The 27,389-nt window shown below is 42.5% G+C and overlaps 1 protein-coding gene across 2 annotated transcripts in view; it reads right to left on the reverse strand.

The window, feature by feature from the left end:
• The window catches only part of SLC44A3 (solute carrier family 44 member 3), a 166,657-nt gene that overhangs the window by 65,678 nt on the left and 73,590 nt on the right, over positions 1-27,389 (reverse strand). For both annotated transcript variants that reach the window (XM_088446818.1, XM_088446817.1), the window contains 3 exons: positions 22,184-22,370; positions 17,278-17,443; positions 15,264-15,417 (listed from right to left, as the gene is read on the reverse strand). In XM_088446818.1, coding sequence (XP_088302944.1) covers positions 15,264-15,417; positions 17,278-17,443; positions 22,184-22,370 — 507 coding nt within the window. The remainder of the gene's footprint in view (positions 1-15,263; positions 15,418-17,277; positions 17,444-22,183; positions 22,371-27,389) is intronic.

A 27,389-nucleotide genomic window follows, 5' to 3' on the forward strand; every position in this document is an offset into this window, starting at 1 on the left:
CTGATGGCAAAGATGCTGGTGGTGCCCCACATGTGGATGCAGCCTATGTTATCATCTACATCAGGTTATTTTTTTGTTTTTTAAAGAAACTGGGTAATATGAGGGAACAAGCTAAATATAGTCCATGTCCAGCTTTTCATTTTACAAACCTGCCATCTTTCCCAGACCCACAACTAACATCACAGCTAGAGACTGTGTATCATGGTTTCATTGTGAGCAGGTTTTCCACTATGAACTGTGGGCTTGATTCAGAGATGTACGCTAATGCATTTGCAGTAGCGATCCCGTACATAGCTGCTATGCAAATATATGCTAATGCTGTAACCGCCTGGAAATGTATTGAGATGCCCATTGGCGGCTTCACAGATCCCAGCAAGTGCGTACAACAAGCAGCGGTTGTCAAAGATCCCTCGATATTTGACCATCTGAGTAACCATGGAAGACACTGATGCCATGATTTATGCATATGGGATCGCAGTTGTAGGGTGAGATGCCATAAAAACGGTCACATGCCTGGGTTTTGCAGCCACTCACCGTAACTGTCCCAAAAAGGTCCCTGCCTGTCAATCACTTTGCGAATAAGTCCTCACTGCGTAAATATTGACATCGAGTACAGGCCCTCTGCTGTAGAGTGAGGTCAAGAACTATTGGTCACGAGAAAAGGGGCATCAGAAGGCTGTATGAAATAGTCTCATATGCCGCCATATACTATTTGGGGAATTTTATTAGCTGCAAATTAGATCAGTATTTTCAAAATAAACATACAGGGGCCTATTCATTTAATTTTTTTTTAAATATGGATAGCAAGTCACAAAGAACTGCTACTTGTCTTTCTTTTGCTGTTTGGATAAATCTTACTTACCGTATATACTCGAGTATAAGTCGACCCGAATATAAGCCGAGGTACCTACTTTTACCTAAAAAAACTGGGAAAACTTATTGACTCGAGTATAAGCCTAGGGTGGGAAATGCAGCAGCTGGTAGTGCCCCCAGTAGTAATTCCCCCTGGTTGTGTCCCCAGTAGTAATCCCCCCTGGTTGTGTCCCCAGTAGTAATCCCCCCTGGTAGTGCCCCCAGTGGTAATCCCCCCTTTTAGTGCCCCCAGTAGTAATCCCCCCCTGGTAGTTCCCCCAGTGGTGATCCCCTCCTGGTAGTACACCCAGTGGTAATCCCCCCTTTTAGTGCCCCCTGTAGTAATTCCTCGCTGGTAGTGCCCCCAGTAGCCCCCCCCCCAGTAGAGAGAGATGTAATAAAAATAAAAAATAAATCACTTACCTGAAACCCCCGCTCCTGGTCCCGCCGCTAACAGCTCCTCCGGCCGAATTGCATGGGAGAGACGTCATTACTTATGACGTCTCTCCCATTACCCACTGTGGGAGCCGGAAGAAGGCTCCTGCAGTGGGAGCAGCAGCAGCCGATGAGAGTCTGACAGACTCTCATCGGCTGCTGATTACAATAAACACACAGCTGCTGGCTCCGGCGGCTGTGTGTTTGTGCTACACACTTCACTCGAGTATAAGCCGAGGGGGGCTTTTTCAGCACAAAAAATGTGCTGAATAACTCGGCTTATACTCGAGTATATACGGTATGTTTATTTATTTGTAGCTCTGCAGAAAGGGTTACTGTACTTCTAAGATTTCTGCACAGATTCACTTCACCATTATAGATAATCTAATTATGTGCTCCATAATTTCCTGCAATTTTCAATTAAAATAAAACACAACAACAACAAAAATTCATTACTCTCTGAATATTTTCATAGGACAGAAAATAACATCCCTAAAATTCATTTAGTTTGAAATCCAGTTATGTGCTGTGCAATAATTAGCTTTACTTTTTTACACCTGTACAATTTAATAATTATATCTATTCTGGGAAATATATATATTAAGGATGTCACAAAAACAGAATTCTGTTTGACTTCAGGCCTAGTACTGAGGGGTTTCAGCAAGATTTTAGTTCAGCTTAAAAATTACGATTTAACCTTGAGAAACCTGTCCCATTGCCCAGATATCACACCCATCATTACATAATATCCTCATTTGCCTGCATTGTCCATCTTACCTAGTGAATTGAGGTTTCCTGACCTTATAGGATCACGTTCAGAACATGGGGCACACTGGGTTAGCATAACTAAACTTCTTCAGAACATTAAGTAGACTAATTTAATACATTAGGGGGGAATTCAATTATCTTGCACCCACACGCTAGGAGGGTGAGTTTCTATTGCAATGGCGTGTAAATGCCAGCAACATCATTGGAACTCACCCCCCTTGCAGCTTGGACTCGCTAATTTCGACTGTGAACAAAAATCTGCGAGTCTGAAGGTACTGTAAGTGTGGCATACAGTTGCACTTACTCGTGGGTGCAAGATAACTGCACTGAGCCTCAGACCCAGGATATTACCGGGGCAACCTGGGTCCTGGCTTGGTGTGAAAGGGTCAATCCAAGTTGTGTGTCCCACGTCCTCGACCCTGGTCATGACCAGGGTAATTCCCGGCACCAACCCGGATATGCTGCGGTGGTAAAGGGGTAACCTAGGTTATTCTACCCAGGTTATGTTTAGAAGCTGCTCATTTGCAGATTGAAAGCACCCGCTTTTCATGACTCATCTTTGTAAGGCTGTAACGCCCACTTTTAATGATTCTATTAGTTGCACAGGGCAGACACGGGTGCAGTGTGAAAGGGGACAACCCGGGTCCAATGCGTGGTGAAAGGGGGTCATGCAGCTATGATACGGCTTAAAACAGTATTCATTAACTGAAACGAACCCGATATTTAGGTGTGAAAGGGGTATAACTGCTACTTTTTGCTTATGTAACACTTTTTAACACAAACTGCTACTTCTTACTACTGTAATCTATTAAAGTTCAGAACATGGGGCATGTCTCCCGCACAGTGCCCACTGCCGCCACTGGAGAGGAGACATGTCTGCAGAGGACCTGGAGCACAGACATAGCACTATTAATTCAATTCATCTGTTTCAATAGTAAATAGTAATTAGGTCATACCAGAACCCTCTACTGTTTGGAGCTAATTTCATTGTATATATATATATATTTTGTTATTGTATTATCTAGGAATATAAGTATGAATAATATAAAAATTATAAACAAATGTATAAGCATACAGTGACTTGCAAAAGTATTCACACCCCTTGGCGTTTTACCTTTTTTTGTTACATTACAACCTGTCATTTTATTTATTTTTTTAATCTGAATTTTATGTGATGGATCTGCACAAAATGGTCTAATTTGGTGAAGTGAAATGAGAAAAATATATATAAAAAAGAATCTATAAATAAAAAAATATCCAAATCTTTGATGATCCCCCAGAGCACCATCAAATCCATTATCATCAAATGGAAAGAACATGGTACCACAACAAACCTGCCAAGAGAGGGCTGCCCACTAAACCTCACAGACCGGGCAAGGACAGTATTAATCAGAGAGGCAGCACAGAGACCAAAGGTAACCCTGAACAGTGGCGTAACTATAAATTTTGCTCCCCCATGCCAAAAAAGTTTCAGGCGCCCCCTCCCCCTCCACCCCCCGGCCAAAGATCAAACACACCCAAAGACGACGTTTAAGGTGTGTGGTTGCATCATACAGTAACGTGCCTTACACATTATGACATGCTAAGTAATGCCACTTATAACACAGTGTGCCACACTGGAATGCCCCTTACAACACATTATGCACACAGCAAATGCCCCTTACACATGCCACACAATAATGCCACGTATAACACATAATGACATACAGTAATGCCCTTATAACAAATTTATGCCATGCTGTAATGCTCCTACTTCACATTATGCCACACTGTAATGCCACATACAACACATTATGCCATACAGTAATGCCAAATACATCACATTATGCCACACAGTAATGCCCCTTACACATTATGCCACACAGTAATGCCCCTAATAGCACATTGTGCACACAGTAATGCCAAATACACATTATGCCAAACAGTAATGCCCATTACATCCCACCCTGACAGATCTACTTCACCAACCCTCCTCTCTGCTCTTGCCAGTCTGTCACCTCAGCTCAAGACAGGTTGCACAGTTTTATGTCCATGTAGAACCAGATTATTGGGAACATAGTTTATAACCTGTAAACTGCGTGTATCAAATTAGTGCCCCTTATACAGTGCCCCCTGTAGTTGTGCCCCAAAATGCAATGCCCCCTATACTAGTGCCCCTTACGCAATGCCCCCTGTAATAGTGCCCCTTATGCAATGCCCCCTGTAGTAGTGCCCATTATGCAGGGCCCCCTGTGGTTGTGCCCATTAAAGTAGTGTCCCCTGTAGTTATGCTCCATATGCAATGCCCCCTATACTAGTTCCCCTTATGCAATGCCCCCTGTAATAGTGCCCCTTATACAATGCCCCCTGTTGTAGTGCCCATTATGCAGGGTCACCTGTAATTGTGCCCATTAAAGTAGTGCCCCCTGTAGTTGTGCCCATATGCAGTGCCCCCTGTACTGCCCCCGTCGCTCCCAAGCTACCCGGCGCCTCCAAGCCACCGCGGGGGCTGCGGGGGCAGTAGTTACACCACTGACCCAGAAGGAGCTGCAGAGTTCCACAGCAGAGACTGGTGTATCTGTGCATGTGACCACAATAAGCCGTACACTCCATAGAGCTGGGCTTATGGAAGAGTGGCCAGAAAAAAGCCATTACTTAGTGATAAAAATGAGAAGATAAGATTTGAGTTTGCCAAAAGGCATGTGGGCTACTCCCCAAATATATGGAGGAAGGTGCTCTGGTCAGATGAGACTAAAATTGAACTTTTCGGCCACCAAGGAACACGCTGTCTGGCGCAAACCCAACACATCCCATCACCGCAAGAACACCATCCCAACAGTGGTGGCAGCATCATGCTGTGGGGATGTCTTTCAGCAGCAGGGACTGGGAAACTGTTTCGAGTCAAGGGAAAGATGGATGGTGCTAAATACAGGGATATTCTTGAGCAAAACCTGTTTCAATCTGCCTGTGATTTGAGACTGGGACGGAGGTTCACCTTCCAGCAGGACAATGACCCGAAGCATACTGCTAAAGCAACACTTGAGTGGTTTAAGGGGAAACTTTAAATGTGTTGGAATGGCCTAGTCAAAGCCCAGATCTCAATCCAATTGAGAATCTGTGGTCAGACTTGCAGATTGCTGTTCACAAGTGGAAACCATCCAACATGAAGGAGCTGGAGCAGTGTTGCCTGGAGGAATGGGCAAAAATCCCAGGGGCAAGATGTGGCAAGCTCATAGAGACTTATCCAAAGCGACTTGCAGCTGTAATTGCCGTGAAAGGTGGTAGGGGGGTGAATAGTTATGCACGCTGAAGTTTTCTGTTATGTTGTCCTAAATGTTGTTGGATTCACAATACAAAAAAAAAACAACTTCAAAGTTGTAGGCATGTTCTGTGAATGAAATGATGTACACCTTCAAACAATACATTTTAATTCCAGGTTGTGAGGCAACAAAACATGAAAAATGTAAAGGGGGGTGAGTACTTTTGCAAGGCACTGTATATAAAGTGGCTATCAATTGAAGACAAAAAAATATTATATGGTTATAATTATTATTAAATGTTTTGCTCATGTGTGTTTATATCAGTGTTAGATGTATTATTTTTAATATTGTCTAACAAAAGTTATATTTTCTTCCATTATTAAAAGTGAGCCCCAATAGGGAGTATTGTCCCGTCCTTCCTTTTGTATACATATGTTTTTCTCCTGGGAGCACCTTTCACTAATTAGATTTAAAAACATTATCCAATCGTGATTGAACCTACAGCATTAACATATATACTATGGAATAGGCAGTGCAATTTTTTATATTATTCAGCAGACGTCTCATTAACTATGACATGTCTTGGGCCAAAATGTATTTTCCATAAGATAAGTTTTATTTTAAAGTACCTTCTGAGTGCCTTCTTCTCTCAATACTATATATATATATATATATATATATATAAATATATAGGTATCAATAAATGGCGGCACTCGGGAGATTTAAAAAAATCAGTGGAACAACACTGTATTTAATATTGATGTTTCGGGGTACGGCAACCCTTTCCTCAAAATACACAATCAATTGATTGATTGTGTATTCTGAGGAAGGGATTGCCGTACCCTGAAACATCAATGAAACATCAATATTAAACACAATGTTGTTCCACTAATTTTTGAAAGTCTCCGGAGTGCCACCATTTCTTGATACCTACGCATTGGGGACACCCTCTCCCGGAGGAGGGCACCCGGAGCAAGGTAGAGGTCTTGAGGGACCAGCAGAGTGCCAGACTGTTTTGTGTGGACATATAATATATATATATATATATATATATATATATAGATATACACACACACACACATATTGCAGGTGAGCAGCACTCCCTCAAAAAATTATAAAGATGTCCGGTACCATCCTAGGTATCCCACAGCGAGGATCCAACAAGTAAAGTAGACTGAAGCCTTCAGTCTACTATATATATATATATATATTTATTTTGATAGCTCCACCCCTAGTTCCTGAACCTATTTTTCCAGAAAAATATAGGAATTACCACTAATTTGATCTCTTGTGCACTTGAACCCTTTCCCCTACTCCCATTACCTTGAATTCTGCTTTGAGAAACATAGCTACTTAATTCCCTCAGATGATCTGCCTGTAGTCATACATGCATTTGCATCATCATGCTTAGACTACTGCAATGCCCTCGCTCCCAGCAAAAGAATTGCAGATGATGCAAAATGCACATGCCAGGCTATTAACCAACCAGCCCTGTTCCTGCCACATAACACCCATTTCTACTTCATTCACTGGCTGCCTGTAAGATGGTGAATCTGGTTCAAGATTTTCTTACTGAGTTTCAAAGCCCTATATAACCAGGGCACAAGGTACCTGAAGCCTCTTCTGACTCCTTACTGCTCGCTTACTTCGATCTGCAGATGAAGGATTACTAGCAGTACCTAGAATCTCCCTAATGCATTTAGGGGTCTACTTTAGGGAACTCGCTTCCCTGCACAGTTCGAGAAGCCTCCACACCATTCAAAAACAGACTCAAGATGCACCTGTTGACTCAAGCATTTTCTTAATGTCCCTTTAGTTCCTAATAACATACAACCCAAATGCTTAGTTCTCTTTTCTAAGCTTATTTTGTGTTTTTTTAAACGCAAATGTGAAGCACTTTGAGGCTGGATACACACTAGACGATGTGTACCCAGCCCGACATTTGCAGCGTCGGTACCCGGCGGGGGAGCCGGCATCGGCAAGTGTGCGGGCAGCAATGGCAGGGGCCATGCTGCATTCAGCATGGCCCTCACTACCGACATCTCCCATCGGCCCTGCATGTAGGACCGATGGAGAAAGTCACACGCATTGTTAGCGTCATAGGCCCTCATTCAGAGCCACTCGCTAGCGGCAGTACGCTCGTTCCGAGCGATGTTCGCACATCTGCGCATGCGTACGGATCGTTATACGCATGCGCGAACCAGTCAGTGCGGCCGAAATTCATGTGCTCGCAATATAGCGAATGCCTGCTATTTTGAGTGACAGAATGAGGCGTATGTGGGTGGTAACAGGGGAAGGTGCTTGAAAATGGGGAGTGGAGATCCGAACGCAGGCGTGCTTAAAGGTCAAAACGGGCATATTATGGGTGTGCATAATTAATACAGCAGCGTCATTGACCACGTCACTGGGTTATTTAATAGCCAGAACTGCTCGCAAGTTTGTGGTAGCAAAAACCAACCACAAGAATAGCGAGCAGTTCATACGCTGGTCGATGTACTCGATTAATCTAATAAATAGCGGACATGACGTATGGTGCGTGCGGCCAGGGGGCGTTTTTAACAAATAAACGAGCGTATGTTTTGCTCGCTCATTCAAACTTAGAGGTGTGAACAGACTGCAATTTGCGAACTGATCATTTGAATAGCCACCCCTTGTTTTTGAACGAGCGAGCGCAAATAGCGAACGGCTCTGAATCAGGCCCATAGTGGGCACCGTGCGAGTTGACAGAGGATCAGTCGTCTGACATATCAGGCGGTCCGCAAACATGGTACGATCGGGTGGCCAACCGCCCGATATGCCGGCTCCCCCTCTCTCACCTGCACAGCATTCCATGGGATCGCACATCGCATCCCCTGATGTTATGGTTCTGCAAAAAGGTCAGGGGGTGCGATATACGACCCCACCGGAGCGCACTTGGCCCGACATCAAGGCCATACACGGTGCGATATAGCAGGCAAATCACCCCAATCAGTCGGATTGCCTGCTTTATCACCCCGTGTATGGGGGCTTTAAGTCCTATTGGGAGAAAAGTGCTATATAAGTGCTATATAAAAATCATTAGTTATTATTTTTATTATGATTAATAATAATAAACAAACTTTTATATCTTGCTAAGAATTGTAAGTGAGCCTTTGCTCTATCCTAAAGCCCTGGCCTGTGAACAATGACTCAAATAAATTAGTGATTTATTAACATACAAAATGTAATGTATGCCAATGTGGGCTAAGGTGAGAGTTTTTAGAAGTGGAGATGTTGCCCATAGCAACCAGATTCTAGCTATTATCTTCTAGAAGGTGCTAGTTAAATGTTAAGTAGAATCTGATTGGTTGCTATGGGCAACATTTCCACTTCTAAAAACTCTCACCTTAGTAAATTTACCCCAAATACCTTAAAGCCTGGGTACCCTATGTGCTATCCTCATAACATATTACGCTAACGCTCTGACCTCTCACTTTATCTCTTTTTCATTTCACCCTCCTGGTTATATCCCACATGGGCAGGGCCCCCTTCGCTGTTCTCTGCAAACATGCTGAACCTGACGTTATCGTCATGTTGCACAACCAAGAATTATCCGCACAGGAATCTTAAATATATTCCCCTCTTGTTATTTATCAAGTAAATGTTATTTACCAATTCTGTGAGGGGAGGTGCTCCAAAGAATAAATAAAATACAGCACAAAGAGGAATGAAAAGCATTCTTATAAGGGCACTCTAATTTTCTCGCAATTATCTTCAGGATTCTGGTGACAATCTTAAAACTTAACTTTTATTAATAAATTTGAAAGACGAAATATAATTCACAGATTAATATCAACTACTGTCAAAACGGACATTAAAGAAAAATACTTATGACTGTGGATGCTGCTTATGCAGAGGTGTCCTTGTGTATCAATAACCCTGCAATGCCTTTTAGCAATAATTCAATCATGCATCTGAGTATTATATACATTGGACTAAGGAGCTCATTCAGAGCCGCTCGCAAAATGCGAGCGCTCGCTCTGAATGAGGGTGGCCGCATCTAAAAAATGATCCGACATCCTGGCCGCTCGCTAGGCTGTGGGTTACATGTCCCATTAAGGCTTCTTATACATGATCTGAAATTTCACAAAACCTACTGAATTTGTGCCACTCAAACTAAAAAAAGCAATGAAATTACAATCATTAAGGCTGACGCCTTAATGGACGTGTTCCTTGCGCAATACAGATACGGTATGCATCACACCCTGTGGTTAACTGCAGATTCAGCACTCTCACAGAATGAGATTGCTGTCACTCACAAAATGGTGGAGCTGCTAATTCACAGAATTGTGTGCTCATTGGAATACACACATGCAGTCTATGCAACTGAGGTTTGAGCAGTTATGTGGTTCCCACAACCCACTCAGTGCCCACAATCTTCCCATTCGAATCACCACTACAATCTCACTGGCTTCCAACATCCTTCTCACTCCATACATTTATCTCATTTAGAATACATGTTCAGCTCCCTTATTTTTAAAACTATTATACTCTGTCTATGCATGTACACTTTCTTCCCCTATATGCCTCCATGCTGCTATATATTCCCCAATCCCTGTTGCTATGTGGTCTTCCAACTGTGCTAGTCTGTGTTCCCTCATCAGCACCAAAGGTTTTTTGTAGGTGTTTTACTGTTTTGATTCTTTGTATTAATCCTGTGCACCGAAACGTTGATTATAAGTATGGATATTTAAACGGATTATTGATTCATCTTAAATCCTCTGAGTGCCGTCCCTTTTGTTTAATGGGTCTATGGAATATATATATATATATATCCCAAAACAATACAAAGATATTAGTTATATACACCGTAACGGCCATTAAGCTGGCTGTGAAGGAGACTACTCTGATGAATATTTAATCACCATTATATGATGGACTATGCTGCTTATGTGCCTTGTCTCCCAATATTGATGTGTGGCAGCTGTTAATCATGCTGTCATGATGATGGACCTAATTTTATGTGGAGGCCTGGAGCTGTAGTCCCATCTGCCCCATTGTTAATCCCTGATAGTAATACAGGTTACCACAGGTAGTCGTGATATATTTATCATGACACACTTGTCCGTCAGTATGTTTTCTGTCAACTTGCTTTGTGGGTTACTTATTGCCATTTTGTAAACCCATATGGCAAACTTCACAATTAAAAAGATTTCCTGTGTAAAGATTCCATACATTTCCATGTATATTTCTAAGAACTGATTGCTGTAACTGGAATTGCATAATATGACAAAGAAAGAGCTAGACTGACATAAACAAGATGTCATTCAATTGAACGGAAAACTTGATTGACGTGACTACATACTTATCAAAAGGTATAACACAAACTGTATTGTTTCGTTCAATTTCCCTGTAGCACCTTATGCCACATTTATATTATTTAGAACCATGAAGTAAAAATCACCAATCAAAAAAATATATATTAGGATGCATTTCCACATCAGGAACATAGGGTGCCTTGTTTGCACAAACCCGAGTAGACTCTCAGGTGTAAATATACTAAGATGGGAGTTCTATTAAGAAGTGATGTTGCCCATAGGAACCAATCACATTCCAGGTATTATCTTCTAGAAGGTGCTAGATAAATGAGAAGTAGAATCTGATTGGTTGCTATGGGCAACATCACTTCTTAATAGAACTCCCATCTTAGTAAATTTACCCCTCAGTACGTCACTACAGTAAAGCCCAAGAGGAATATAAAGGCACTTACATTTCGCACTGCTGCACATTGTATCTTCTCAGCCACCTCAGCTGTACCTTAAACGTGCCTTTTATAACAGAAAACAAAACTGAACTAATTGGGATAGACCATGCCACAAATGCACTGTGCCAAACCAGCAAGCATCATTGGCAGAGTACAGATTCATCACTAGAATCAGATTTTCCGTTCCATATACAAGAGCCTGGCGGATTTTCCCATGACACCACACCAGGGAAAAGGTCAGCGGGGGTTTGCCAGGGGTCTCACCTTTGTACTATCTCTAAACTACAAAAAAAATTATAAAAAGAGACATTTCTCTAGGATCATTATGAAGTGGAATCCACGTGTATTATGGGTGTGTGCGCAGTGCAACTGACAAAATGCAAAAGGGCCAGATAATAAACAAAACGCTGGCAACTGAATGTAAATATAATCCCGATGGAAAATGTGACCAGGTATTTTTATTGGGTTCATGCAGGAAACAGCATTTTTATACACGGTTAGTAACTACCGAGGCCACAGCTACCGAAGCCAAGAAAATATTGGATGAACAAAAGAGCGATTGTTTTATTACTTGGACTGGAATCGTCTATGTAGATCTGGCACAAATAGTAAAGTAAAGCCAAGCCAAGTAATTCAGATGAAGAGGGGGAAAGAAGTAGATGAACTACTAGTCTTCGACAGTAACATTTCCTATATATACTACTTGTAACAGTAAATAGTAAATAATAAAAGACGTGCTTATCCAGCAGTTCTGGAGGTAAAAAAAAAAAAAGAATTATCTTTGTGTTGTTGCTCTTGTTGGACATCACACAGATTACTATCCTATAGCAGCTAAAATGAAATTAACTCAATTTCTTGTAGCCTATAATGATATTAGAACTTTAGTCAAGACTACCCTAAGTCTCAAAGGAAGCTCCATCTTACTAACAGCGGCTAAAAATAACACTGGTTTCTGCCTTGGCTTCCGAAAAATCTGGTCACTCGTTAGTACAAGCAGCCCTGAAATGGGCCGGCTTCCACAGTACACAGGATTTATGTATACACTAATACATGACATCTGGAGACTGAGGAGACCACGTACATCAGAAGTTCTACTGCAGCTAATAGCACAAACTCAGTCCCAACATGGATGAATGCATAGAGGGGCTATAACAGCACAACTAGTGTCTGCATAGAGGCAGTAGAGCACAGTATGCATGATAGGTCTTCTGCATAGAAAAAGTACAGCACAACATGCATGATAGGTCTTCTGCATAGAGGCAGTACAGCACAACATGCACAATAGATATTCTCCATAGATGCAGTACAGCACAAAACACAAAATACATATTCTGCATAGAGGCAGTACAGCACAACATGCATTATAGGTCTTCTGCGTAGAGGCAGTACAGCACAACATGCACAATAGATAGTCTCCATAGATACAGTACAGCACAAAACACATAATACATTTTCTGCATAGAAGCAGCAAGGCACAAAATGCATAATATGTATTCTGCATAGAAGTAGCACAGCACAAAACACAAAATACATATTCTGCATAGATGCAGTACAGCACAAAATGCATAATACGTATTCTGCATAGAGGCAGTACAGCACAAAACGCATAATACATATTCTGCATAGAGGCAGTACAGCACAACATGCATGATAGGTCTTCTGCATAGATGCAGGATAGCACAACACACATAATAAGTATTCTGCATAGAGGCAGTACAGCACAACATGCATGATGGGTCTTCTGCGTAGAGGCAGTACAGCACAACATGCATGATAGGTCTTCTGCATAGAGACAGTACAGCACAACATGCATGATGGGTCTTCTGCGTAGAGGCAGTACAGCACAACATGCATGATAGATCTTCTGCATAGAGGCAGTACAGCACAACATGCATGATGGGTCTTCTGCATAGAGGCAGTACAGTACAACATGCATGATGAGTCTTCTGCATAGAGGCAGTACAGCACAACATGCATGATAGTCCTCCTGCATAGAGGCAGTACAGCACAACATGCATGATAGGTATTCTGCATAGAGGCAGTACAGCACAACATGCATGATAGATCTTCTGCATAGAGGCAGTACAGCACAACATGCATGATGGGTCTTCTGCATAGAGGCAGTACAGTACAACATGCATGATGAGTCTTCTGCATAGAGGCAGTACAGCACAACATGCATGATAGTCCTCCTGCATAGAGGCAGTACAGCACAACATGCATGATAGGTATTCTGCATAGAGGCAGTACAGCACAACATGCATGATAGTTATTCTGCATAGATATTCTGCATAGATGCAGTATAGCACAAAACGCATAAAACGTATTCTGCATAGAGGCAGTACAGCACAACATGCATGATAGTCCTACTGCATAGAGGCAGTATAGCACAACATACATGATAGGTATTCGGCATAGAGGCAGTACAGCACAACATGCATGACAGGTATTCTGCATAGAGGCAGTACAGCACAACATGCATGATAGTTATTCTGCATAGATATTCTGCATAAATGCAGTATAGCACAAAACGCATAAAACGTATTCTGCAAAGAGGCAGTATAGCACAACATGCATGAGAGGTATTCTGCATAGAGGCAGTACAGCACAACATGCATGAGAGGTATTCTGCATAGAGGCAGTACAGCACAACATGCATGATAGTCCTCCTGCATAGAGGCAGTATAGCACAACATGCATGAGAGGTATTCTGCATAGAGGCAGTACAGCGCATAATGCAGTACAGAGGTATTCTGCATAGAGGCAGTACAGCGCATAATGCAGTACAGAGGTACTGTGCAAGTGTCTTTAAATGATCACTTACAGCATACTTGTTTTATACTTCAATCTTTACAATATATGAATAATATAGTTTAGTTTCATCATTTACTTGCCATTTCTTCTGCTGGGTCTTCATAATTAATAATTATAGAGTAAGGACTTTTTAATGAAACAGCCAGTGGTGGCATATCAATAATGAGTGCAGGATGATTGGTACAAGGGCCAACAATGCATACCGTGCAACCATGTTCTTCAAAACTTACCTCTACGAGTTCCTGCAGCAGAAGCGCTGCACAAATCACCATACAATTAGCATGGCAGCCACTTTGCACAGTAGAAAAATCATTGGGAAAATGGCTGCTGTGCCTTTTTCCCGGAGACCTGCGCATACCTAGGAGACTCTAGCACAGAGCCAAAGACTACTCACTTGCAGGGGGCACCTCCTCAATTGTCCATAACAAATTCACCCCACTTAGGGCTGTAATTATATACCTGGAGTATACCGTCACGACCGCCCAATAACTGACACCCCTTCCAGGCACCTGGGAAGCCACCACACACTGGTGGAGAGCTCCATGTTAGACCATCAGCTGCTGCCTTCATCTATCTATAGCCTGTCTGCATGCAAATTGCTACATTACAGTGTCAGCGGCTGTGACTTGCAACAAATTATAACTTGCCTCTGGGCTTTTGGGATAAACTTACGCCACTGTGTGTCGAGCAGGCTATTACATTTACCCCTGTGTGTTCATTTATTTATTTTAACATATTTATGTGTCTCCTCTTTTGTGTTTTACAAAACACAAAAGAGAAAGCACAAAGTAACATAAGAGAATATATACAACAGTAGCATAAGAAATAGAATACAGAAAAATACATGGAAATATAAATAAACACTTATAGTATAAAACTAAGCTTTAATTATATCATATCACCAAGAAATGAAGCTACTAACCAGACATGCTACATTACTCATTAGGCAACTAGTTTAAAGTTAAATAAAATAAATGAAGAGATGAAATAAATACTTTAAGCAAATGTCTGTGACCTGCAGTTGCAAGGAGCCACTAAATAAGTCTAGTTTATTGATATGAATAGGGAAAGTTATCCACATAGTGGACCTTCCAGGTAGTAATATTATGTATGTAATACATAATTAGTATGCCCATTACATTACCATAGATCTTCTATATATTTCCTTCAGATGAAATGTTAGTATCACAGAACTCCCTCTGATCTCCACCTGCTCCACCTTCCCTTTCAGCATAGATATGTTAGACATACTGTACATTATAACAAAATGTACTGTGCACCCTAACCAATTGCCAGCCAAAACCTAGCTTATATAGGACTCTCCGAGTTTTAAACTGTAAAGAAGACCTTACTGTTGAAATTTATATTAAGTCAAATCACAAATGTAAAAGTTCCTCATAGATAAAACATGAATGTAATCTATAATGACTTACCCTTTTATTTAGCAACTGAGAAAGATACATTAGAATGATGTTTGGAATTTTCACAAGTGGCAGCAAAAAAGACCCTACAACCGCAGTTCCAAGATGGTACCAAAACAGAAGGGACATGGAGTTGAGGATCGGGAGCTTAACTGCCTTCTTATCTCTGTAACATGAGGAAAGACACATAATAATGACATTTACATCGAACAGAGATTTATTTCCTCCTACAAAATATTATATAGCCTATTATTATTATCCTGTACTTGATTGCTGAGTCAGTATGTTAGCACCCATTGGGGCAGATGTACTAAGCTCTATAAAGTGATAAATTGGAGAGTGATAAACTAACAACCAATCAGCTCCTAACTGTTATTTTTCAAACACAGCCTGTAACATGACAGTTAGGAGCTGAGTGGCTGTGGTAGTTTATAACTTTCCAATTTATCACTTTCCAGAGCTTAGTACATCTCCCCCAATATGAGGTACGACATCAAGCATTATTATTATTTATTATTTTTACGGCGACACAGCGGTTCTACAGAGTTTTATAAAGTACATAAGCATAAATAGTGCAAACAAAATAAGAGGGAAAAATTAGAAAAAGACACAGTACAAGATTGCTGAACATGGGACACAAACGAATATAAACATTGTTTCATATGGAGTCACAGAGCCCACAGAGGTAGCGCTGTCTGTTGGGCATAAAGGTTTAATGTCAATGTGGGCATGGAAGGAGCACAAGAGGGAAGAGGACCCTGCTCGTGAGAAGTTACAGTCTAGAGGGGAGCGGCAGACAGGCGGAGGTGACAGAGAGGAGAGACAGTAAGGGTGCAGCATGGATGGATAAGTTAGGATTAGAGCTGGAAAGCTTTTATAAAGAAGTGAGTTTTGAGAGCTCTTTGAAGCATTGGAGAAAAGTTGAGTGTCTAATTGGGGGAGGGAGAAAGTTCCAGTGGTGAGGTGCAGCACGGGCAAAATCTTGGAGGTAGGAGTGGGAGGAGGTAATCAGTTGGTAGGCTAGGCAGCAGTCATTGACTTAGCGAATTACTTTATGGGGGGAGTGTGAGGAGTTTAAATTGGATTCTGAATGTACAGTGGAGCCAGTGAAGACCTGATAGAAAGGGGAGGCAAAAGCCATTAGTTTGGGGAGGAGGATGAGATGAGCAAAAGAATTGAGGACAGATTGGATTGGAAAGAGGTGAGAGCCATGGAGCCCAGAGTAAGTTGTAGTCCAGTCTGGAGATGACCAGAGAGTGGAAGAGGGTCTATGTTGGCCCTAAGGTGAGAGAGGGTCTGATCTTAGAGCTTTACAAAAGGTTGAAATGACAAGACTGTGAGAGGGACTAACTGTGTGGTCTGAAGGAAGGTCGGAGTTGAGGATAACCCCAAGACAGCAGATTGCAGACTAGAGGGGATGGTGTGGTTGTTGATTGGTAAGGAAATGATTGGAGAAGAGGGACTGGGATGGGAGTAAAGATGATCAGCTAAAGTTGTGTACACACGGTACGATAAAAATGCACAATAACGATATCGACCATATCGTTATCGTCCACTTTTTGGTGCCCCACGACCAGCAATGCGCGGGCACATATGGTCGATAACGATGTCGACTGTCGCCTGTGCATGCATGCCAACCTGGCTGATATCGACCAGGTTACGTAGGGACCCGCGATGCTGGCCTGTCGTTGATAGTGTTTTGGATGAACAACAACGATCATCCAGTACACCGGGAAGTTGCAGGATGATTAGTCAGCGATATCGTTATCGCTGACTGATCATACAGTGTGTATGCACCATAAGTCTTAAACATGATAAGTTTAAGAAGGTGCGGGGACATCCAGGTGGAAATACCAAAAAGACAGTTTGTGACATGAGTTATGTGATGATCTGGTCAAGAGTAAATACATGATCAGAGGCCCTTTATGAAATGAGGTACTAACATCCAACTTGTACAAAAATAAGCAACTATAAAGGATCAATTTGACTCATCTAATAGTAGTTTCCTAAGTCTTTATGAACTTACCGGTGAAAATACCAGGTAACAGTTGCTCCTGAAATTACGATATGCTGGCATGCAAGAAAGAATTCACTCGTCCATATAAGGCCAAATAAATGGTACCACCACATGTAGCGAATGCCAGCCAGAGGCTTATATTCCACTTCTCCACCTGATGAGATCTGGGCACTGCCTAGAAGGAAAAGGATATAGGGTAAAATAAGTCTTATGACACATCTATAGTGGATACAAACACATTTTTACAATAAAAGTTACATATATCCAATTTCCTGTAGAGAACCACGGGCAGCTTTGGGAAACGTAATTTATCTCTCCCTAAATATTTGAATTAAAACAGAACAATAATAATTTTCTACTTTGTAAAAACTTTCTCTGTGGGATAATCTGGGATAACTGGAACTGTAGACAACAGTAATAAGCTGGTTACCATATCGGAGTCAGAGCACTGCCCTCGATATTCATGCTGGAAGCGAAAGGCAAAGTGGGGGGGTTTGTGCTGCAAAGAATAATGCTGACAATAGGAGTGGTCCTAACCCTGCCAGTTACTGTACATGTACAGTATTTGTTATGTAACATGTAAATTATTAGTAAGAGTAAAGAAACAAAGAAAGAAAAAATAAACATCAACAGGCATCTTCGTATAATAAACAGTGATTTATGTTTGAAGAAAAAGTATCATGCATCATTCTTTCATGGGATTTAAATGACAAATTGCATTTTTAAGTGACAATCACATAATAAAAATATAATAGAATGCATTCATAAATTTACTACAGTATTTAAGGATTAAAGACCCTTAAAGGGACAAATGACAGGGAACAAGATTGGTTTTGTCTTTTGAATTGAGGCTACAGTGAAAGTAGAATAATAGGGCCTGTTTTCCCAGACATATCTGCCCAAATACTGGATCAAACTAGCTTTCCCTGAAGAAATAATGTGTCTATATGGACATCTAGTGGTACAAAATTACATTGCTGCAATATTATAGGCAAACTTGTAAACTGCACTTGCATGCCATACCACTTGGTGAATCCACTAATATCCAATGCCATCAAATTACATAGACTGCTGCACTGACCCTCAAATGCCGCTTTATCCAAGAGAGGGTGCTGGAAGGTAGAGGTGCTTGCCCAGGGCATTTAGGTGGTATCACCATAAAGTACCAACAACACCATACACATACAGGGGCTGGCGGGCAACTTTTAGCCTGGGGGGCAAATGCATGCAGGCGGCCCTGGCAGAGGAGTAGCGTGTGGCCAGGGTGCTCGAAGAACGTGCGTGCTACAGCGCCCCACCCCCCCTCAAGTGTTCCAAGGAGGAGGCGGGTCCATATGGAATTAATGTCAAGTAAAAATAAAGATTAGGGGCAGCCCCTGTCGTAGTGCCCATATGCAGTGCCCCCCTGTGCCCCAGGAGGACCCCCTTATGCAGGCCTCCAGTAGTGCCCCCAGTAGTCATCCCCCCTATGGAGTGCCCCTTATACAGTGCCCCCAGTAGTGGTCCCCCGTGTCCCCAGTAGTAAGCCCCTTATATAGTGCCCCCAGTAGTGGTCCCCCCTGTGCAGTGCCCCCAGTAGTAAGCCCCTTATATAGTGCCCCCAATAGAGGTGCCCCCTATACAGTGCGCCTTATATAGTTCCCCCAGTAGCAGTCCACTCCCCATGCAGTGCCCCCAATAGTGATAACCCTTTTGCAGTGCCCCTTAAATAGTGGCCCCAGTTGTAGTCTCTCCCCTATGCAGTACACCCAGTATTGCCCTTTATATAGCCCCAGCAGTGGCCCCTCGATGCAGTGCCCCCAGTGGTAGTCCCCTCCCCCCTATGTAGTGCCCCTAGTAGTAGTCCCCTGCCCCCCTTTGCAGTGCCCCTAGTAGTAGTCCCCTCCCCTTGTAGTGCCCCTAGTAGTAGTCCCCCCCTTGTAGTGCCCCCAGTAGTAGTAGTCCCCCCCTTGTAGTGCTCCCAGTAGTAGTAGTCCCCCCCTTGTAGTGCCCCCAGTAGTAGAGGTCCCCCCTTTGAAGTGCCCCCAGCAGTAGTCCCCCCCTTAGTGTCCCCAGTAGTAGTAGTCCCCCCCATGTAGTGCCCCCAGTAGTAGCAGCTCCTCTTGTAGTGCCCCCAGTAGTAGTAGTCCCCCCTTGTAGTGCCCCAGTAGTAGTAGTCCCCCCCCCTTGTAGTGCCCCCAGTAGTAGTCCCCCCTTTGTAGTGCCCCCAGTAGTGGTCTCCCCCTTGTAGTGCCAGCCCCCCCCAGTAGACACATGTAATAAAAAAAGACAAAAAAAAACCACTTACCTGAATCCCCACTCCCGACGCCACCATCCGCTCCTCCGTCTGTCCTCCCGGGCCGGGCCGCTCTGCATTATGGGAGAGACGTAATGACGTCATGACGCCTCTCCCATTACCCACTGCGGGAGCCGGAAGATGGAGCAGCTCCTGCAGTGGGCGCAGCAGCAGCAGCTAATGAGAGTCTGTCAAGACTCTCATTGGCTGCTAATCAAAACAAACACACAGCTGCCGGAGCCGGTCAGCGCTACACACGCGGTGCAGCCTGTGTCACAGAGACACAGACTGCCCGCGGCCCGCATGGCGCTGCGGCCCGGGGGGCACATGGCACCCTGTCCCCCAGCCCAGCCCGACACTGTATACAGTATATACCCCTTACTGCAAAATCAATATTTTAAACTCATTCTGTATCTTCTCTTTCAGGGAGAGATACTGGGCCTGATTCAGACCCGCTCGCGAGCGCTGAGCGCTTGCAAGCGGGTCGATGTTGCCCAAGTGCGCGTGCACGAGACCTGAATAACGACGGCCAAGCCGTCGTTATAGGTCTCGCACCAAAGGGGGCGTGCTGTCGATGGTGATTGACAGCACGCCCCCTTTGGTGGGCGTGCCGGGGGCGTGGCTGCCCAGACAGAGGCGTTCCCATGGGAACGCCTACCATCTGGGGCCGGCCCCACTGACATCACTAGTGATGTAAGTGGGAGTGTTTTTGGCTCTGATAGAACCAAAAGCACTCCGGGGCTTGCGGCAGCGAGACCCTACTGCAAGGGTCTCGTCGCAAGCCCGATGGTCGCAATGGTCTTGACCATCGCGACCATCATTTTGGCCGCTCGCTATAGCTGTGGGTGGTCACCCAAAGCTATGCGAGCGGCCAGGAGGCCGCTCCAAAAAGTAGGAGGGACGGCCCTGATTCAGAGCGAGGGCCACTGTTCACAGAGGACATCTACCAAACCTTCTGAAGAGGACAAGTGGATATATTGCCCATATTAACCAATCAGATTATAGGTACCATTTATGTAGAATATGCTATAAAATGATAGCTAGAGATGTGTCACATTGCCTGATATTGAAGATGGGGTTACCCGTTTTTATAAAAAATGGGGTTTGTATATTGACAAACTGGACAGTGTTATGCAGTCTCATATACAAAAAACTGAAATGGTTCTTTTACTGTTAACTAGATGCTTCCACTTAGTCTATCTCAAAGATGTCTATTGCTATCTGCTACAAGGACAAATAATTGGACATTGTATATCAGGTCCCACCGTGTGTACTTACGCCTACCGTCTACACGGTGTCTCCTCATATTATTACTGTTATTATTTATTTTTTGTGTCTATTTTGCGCATTTATATCTATTCAATTTGTTTGTATACTTTAATGTTGTTTGTACACTGTAATGTATACTGTAATGTGTGTGGACTTGGCCATTCACACTGTTTTATTTGTATTCTTTCACAATACCCTAAATGTTCATATGTGTATGGTCTATTCTGCTATTTTTTATATTTGATATGCTACATACAGTATGTATTTGTCTGATGAATAAATAGTGTTTTAAAAATGATAGCTAGAAGCTGATTGGTTGCTACAGGTAACACCTCCACTTGTTCTCTTTAGAAAGTTAGATAACCCTCCCTCACCATCCACAGATTATTCAACTTGAATACAACAAAAAGTAAAAGGAAGAGCAGATTGTCATGATACAGTGCACACGTACAGTTGTGTCCTCACTGGTCTATGCCGCGGTCGCACCAAACAGTCCCTCTTAGTGCGGCTGGTCCCGTGAGACTCTGCTAGAACTGAATGCCTTTTTAGCATCTTTTTTTTGCCGAAAATGTGTATAAGTCTTATGTGGTGCAACTAGGACGCACCAGGAAACTGTGCTAATTAATTTGATATGTGACACTTATATATCTGTGTGCGACTTAGTCTCTCAATCAGCATGCCAAGTACTATTATGCAGCTCCTTTCCACGCAACGTTCCGTTTACAGTCTCAGTTGCACACAGATATACAAGTGTCACATATCAAATTAATCAGCACAGTCTCCTGGTGCGTCCTAGTCGCATCACGACTTAGACGCCTTTTTGGCAAAAAAAGATGCTGGACGTTAGCAGAGTTGCAAGGGACCTGGCAGCTCACTCACGCCAGGTATATATCACGCTGCATGGTGTATTAAGGCTAGAGGGTCTATTTATCAAGCAGTGAAAAGTGTGGAGAAGTGAACCAGCGGACAAGTTGTCCATAGCAACCAAAGCTTTGAAGTAGCAGTTATCAAGTAGTCTATAAAATAATAGGTAGGAGATGATTGGTTACTATGGGCAACTTATCCACTGGTCCATTTCATCATGCTTTTCACTGCTTGATAAATAGACCCCTAGATGAGCAAGGACACATCTGTACACACAGTTTTATATTTTTTTAAACATTAACATTACAATTTCATATAAATCCATTGTTTTCTGAGTTTAGTGATGGGCAGTTATGACATCATAAATCAGTAATCACTGTAGAGAAACACCTCTTGCATTAAAAAGAAAATCATGCTCTATTGTACATGTGGTCATCAGCAGACAGCTATGGAAGCAGAAGACCAATATCCTCAGGCTTATGTCATGGGACATGGTTATGGACTCACCTGAGGTCCCCATACTCAGAAGCACAGCCACCCAGAGTATCCAGTACAAGAGGAGAATGAGGAAGGTCCAGACCGGCTGCAGTAGCAGGCAGGGGATGTGGCTGATAAAGGTACTTGCTACCTGGAAGAGCTGAATTGTCATTTGTATCCTTTTCCTCAGAAAAAATATTGAAATCAAAAGCACAATCTGAAAAAACAATAAACAAAACAAAAACACAGCAATTACTATAGGGATGTATGTTGAACATGTGAAGTATATATTCAGAACAAACTACAGGCTCAAAATTAATATTATTGTTTTTCAGAGGGAACAGAAAACATCTCATAAATTTACAGATCTTTTTTTTTTTCTATAAAAATAGGAGGATGAGGTGTTTATTAATGGATCTCTTTTTAGCATTTAGCAAGTGTATTTTGAAAAAATACGTAGTCCCATCAAATTTGGGGTACTTGAAAATGGGTGCAAGCATATTTTTAAAGTGGCTAATGTGAACTTTTAAAAAACTTGAAAAATCCACCTGCAGCAACAACCTGCAATCAAAAAACACCTGTGCATACTTTGGGACACCAAAGTCCATTTTGCTAGTTTTAAAGTTTGTTCCCAAACTTTTTTTTTTTTTCCCCCAAAACAAAAGTACTTTCTTGTGTAAAAAAATATTTTTTTGACACAGTTTACCTTTGAGGGACTGTCCAAGGGGTGCTGGGTGATTTCTGGAAGTTTGTATTCATAGGTGAAAACTTTTGCAAGTGAATACGGGGATAACTTCAGATTGGCGAAATGCCGAGTTTGAACCTCTTAAGTTCTCTAATATTCATTATTTGATCTTTAGTCATAATGCATAAGTAATAAAGTAGAACTGAAATGTTAACCCTTTAGTGAGGGAACATGTTTTGTACCTTAAAAGAACAGATCCATCTTCCCATATCTACAATGCTGCGGGTTCACCTGGCATAACTAATGCACACTAATGGGCACCGAGGACATGCTTACCATACAGATTAATGATCTCCAGGGGCGGAGTGGAAACTTAAAGTGGCCCTGGAAAAAATTATGAGTGGCCTCATCCAAATTTGGCCCCCCAAAACAATCATAAGTTGTGCTAGCAAACAGCCATATAATACAGAGAGTAGCTTTGTGTCTGTCATACAGCACAAACAGCATCCCAGCCAATGGCGTAGCTATAGTAGGTGCAGAGAGTGCACTACTACAGGTACCCTCTCCCTGCACTGTGTAAAACGCAATCTCCTGAGCCCCATCTTTTCTATTCTCACCAGTGCTGCTGCAGGGTATCTGGGCCCAGAGATGATCCAAGCTACAGCTATCACTAGCTGCTGCCTGCATGCATTGTGATGTCACAATGCAGGTCACAGCCCTATATAAAGGATGCCTAGCTACTGGCAGCCATTTTGTGGTGACATTTTGTCCTACATTGATACTCTCTGAGTAGTTCCTTTTTTATGTAGGCGACTTTGGATAACGACAACTGATATGAACTTTGGATTATATCTCCCAATAAGGTCCTGAACAGCAAATTTTTTAGAAAAAGAATCTGAATAACATCTTAAGGTAAGGACTTTATAATAAATTTTGGTCTGTCACCCTTACCCCTCCCTCCATTTTACCTGTGATTTTAATTTAGACACAATGGATAAAGCAAATTATTTATCTGATATGACACTGCATGACTTAAGATGGATACACACTTGCAGGGCCGGCCCGAGCCTTATTTTTTTGGTAAGCGAAGATAGATTTTGGCGCCCCATGGTGGACTATGGGCGTACAGAAGACATGAGCCTGAAAAAAGGAAGGGGCGTGGTCTCGTGGGAAAAGCTGCATCTATGAGCCATACATTTAATCATTTGAACTCAGGACATGGTGGGCATGGCCTTTCCTCAAACCACTGTTTCTTCACTCTGGAAATGTGCCTAGCACTCGCGGAGATGATGGGCTCCCCTCAGAGACACCCAAAAGCATCGGGTTTAGCCGCACAAAGCGGCTAAACCCGACTAAAGTCCTGACCGCAGTGCGAAAAGTGCTGTTTGGTCCTAGAGTGTGCATGTGGTAAGGCTCCACTGGGGAAGGTACTGATGCGAATGGCCAAATATTCCCTGAAACGCGCTGTGGAATATGCATGCGCTATATAAATAGTTAATATATAAACTGACCTCATAGAAAACCTCTATTTGAAGTGAAGTATTTCTGAAATACATAGCAATATGTCCACTTTAATAATAATAACAAAAAAATATATATAATATATATATATATATATATATATATATGTTGTTGGACTGATACACTTGATGGTGTGTTCATCCACCAGGGGTTAGAGCACTGCACGGCACTACAGGACTTGGAAAATAAATAATTTTATATGCTTCAAAGTCCTGTAGTGCCGTGCAGTCCTCTAACTCCTGGTGGGGGAACACAGCATCAAGTGTATCAGTCCACCACCACTATTATACATACATACGCATACACCAATAGTTTGTTTTCCACTAAACATGTATATATAGAAGAGAAAGAGAGAGACACATACACACACAGTATATATTTAAAAGACCGGACATTAACATATTAATTGGGGAAAAAAAAGCTGTTGGGAGTGTGTGTATATATATATATATATATATATATATTACTACACATTATCCTTTCATAAAAACACTGAACTAAGTAATCAAATGCACCCCATCCCCCCATCTCTCTCCTACCTCCCCCAAGGCTGCTCCAGGCCAGTGAAAGGCAGCCTGACAGGTGGTATTCACTGCTCACCATGTGGGCGTCCTACGATGAGGCTGGAGCATTTGTATGTAACTCCTCCATCATTTGTGAAGCGCATAATTAAGCAGGCAAGCGAGTGGGCGGGGGTGCTGTGCCGGCGTGACGTCATCACGCCACGTTGCGCAGCCAAAGGAGGCAGTGCTGCAGAGTTACCAGGCAGTCAATGTTCTCCCGGTCAGCATCAGCAAACCTATTCCCGACCGGCAGTCAGTATGTGTGGCCGCGCCGGGAACTGAATTGCGGCCGGCGGCTTCACGGCGCCCTCTGCCGGCTAGCGCTCTACGCGTAACGGGCGGGCCGGCCCTGCACACTTGTCTAAGTGGAGGATTCAACTCCAGGCCAGACTTTTAACACAATCCTAATGGAGACCTGGACACAGATTCAACATCCAGTATATGCCTACACACTTGTCCAATTTTGCAGCAAATCTCAGACAGTAGGTACAGAGAATGGGGCTGCTATGGGGCCCAGGCGACCTATGAGTGTTGCTGCAGGGCAACTGCTGCCACTGGCCCAGTCGTCTCTGCCTCCATCTCTCTTCATTAACTGATTTATTAGTGAAACGTTGCCTTCTTATATACCATTTTGTTTCAGAAATATTTAGGTTTAAGGAGAATATATATATATATATATATATATATATATTATATATATATATATATATTATATATATATACAGTCAGGTGCATAAATATTGGGACATTGACAGAATTTTCATATTTTGGCCTCTATTCACCACCACAATGGCTTTGAAATGAAACCAGCAAGATGTGCTTTAACTGCAGACTTTCAGATTTAATTTGAGGGTAATTACATATAAATCATCTGAACGGTGTAGGAATTACAACGGTTTCTATATGTGCCTCCCACTTTTTAAGGGGCCAAAAGTAATGGGACTATCAACTCAAAAGCTATTTCATCGACAGGTGTGGGCTATTCCCTCATTATTTCATTATCAATTAAGCAGGTAAAAGGTCTGGAGTTGATTCTAGATGTGTCATTTGCATTTGGAATCAGTTGCTATCGACTCTCAATATGAGATCCAAAGAGCTGTCACTATCAGTGAAGCAAGCCATCATTAGGCTGAGAAATCAAAACAAACCCATCAGAGAGATAGCAAAAACATTAGGTGTGGCCAAATCAACTGTTTGGAACATTCTTAAAAAGAAAGAATGCCCCGGAGAGCTCAGCAACACCAAAAGACCCGGAAGACCACGGAAAACAACTGTGGTGGATGACTGAAGAATTATTTCCCTGGTGAAGAAAAACCCCTTCACAACAGTTGGCCAAATCAAGAACACTCTCCAGGAGGTAGGTGTATATGTGTCAAAGTCAACAATCAAGAGAAAACTTCACAAGAGTGAATATAGAGGGTTCACCACAAGATGTAAACCATTGGTGAGCCACAAAAACAGGAAGACCAGTTTAGAGTTTGCCAAACAACATCTAAAAAAGCCATTACAGTTCTTGAAAAACATCCTATGGACAGATGAGACAAAGATCGACTTGTACCAGAGTGATGGGAAGAGAAGAGTATGGAGAAGGAAAGGAACTGCTCATGATCCAAAGCATACCACCTCATCAGTGAAGCATGGTGGTGGTAGTGTCATGGCGTGGGCATGTATGGCTGCCAATGGAACTGGTTCCCTTGTATTTATTGATGATGTGACTGCTGACAAAAGCTGCAGAATGAATTCTGAAGTGTTTCGGGCAATATTATATGCTCATATTCAGTCAAATGCTTCAGAACTAATTTGCACTTCACAGTGCAGATGGACAATGACCCGAAGCATACTGCAAAAGCAACCAAAGAGTTTTTTAAGGCTAAAAAGTGGAATGTTATGCAATGGCCAAGTCAATCCCCTGACCTGAATCTAATTGAGCATGCATTTCACTTGATGAAGACAAAACTGAAGGGAAAATGCCCCAAGAACAAGCAGGAACTGAAGACATTTGCAGTAGAGGCCTGGCAGAGCATCACCAGGGATGAAACCCAGCGTCTGGTGATGTCTATGCGTTCCAGACTTCAGGCTGTAATTGCCTGCAAAGGATTTGCAACAAAGTATTAAAAAGTGAAAGTTAGATTTAGGATTGTTTAGTTTGTCCCATTACTTTTGGCCCCTTAAAAAGTGGGAGGCACATATAGAAACCGTTGTAATTCCTACACCGTTCACCTGATTTGGATGTAATTACCCTCAAATTAAATCTGAAAGTCTGCAGTTAAAGCACATCTTGTTTCTTTCATTTCAAAGCATTGTGGTGGTGAATAGAGGCCAAAATATGAAAATTCTGTCAATGTCCCAATATTTATGCACCTGACTTTATATATACATATATATATATATATTAGGGATGTGCAGGCTCGGAAAGGTTCGAGTTTGCACGTTGAGTTCGGATTTTTCCCTCCAAAAAAATCCGAAC

Source organism: Taudactylus pleione, unplaced genomic scaffold (genome assembly GCF_031769625.1).
Source record: "Taudactylus pleione unplaced genomic scaffold, aTauple2 ptg000406l, whole genome shotgun sequence".
Lineage (NCBI taxonomy): Eukaryota > Metazoa > Chordata > Amphibia > Anura > Myobatrachidae > Taudactylus > Taudactylus pleione.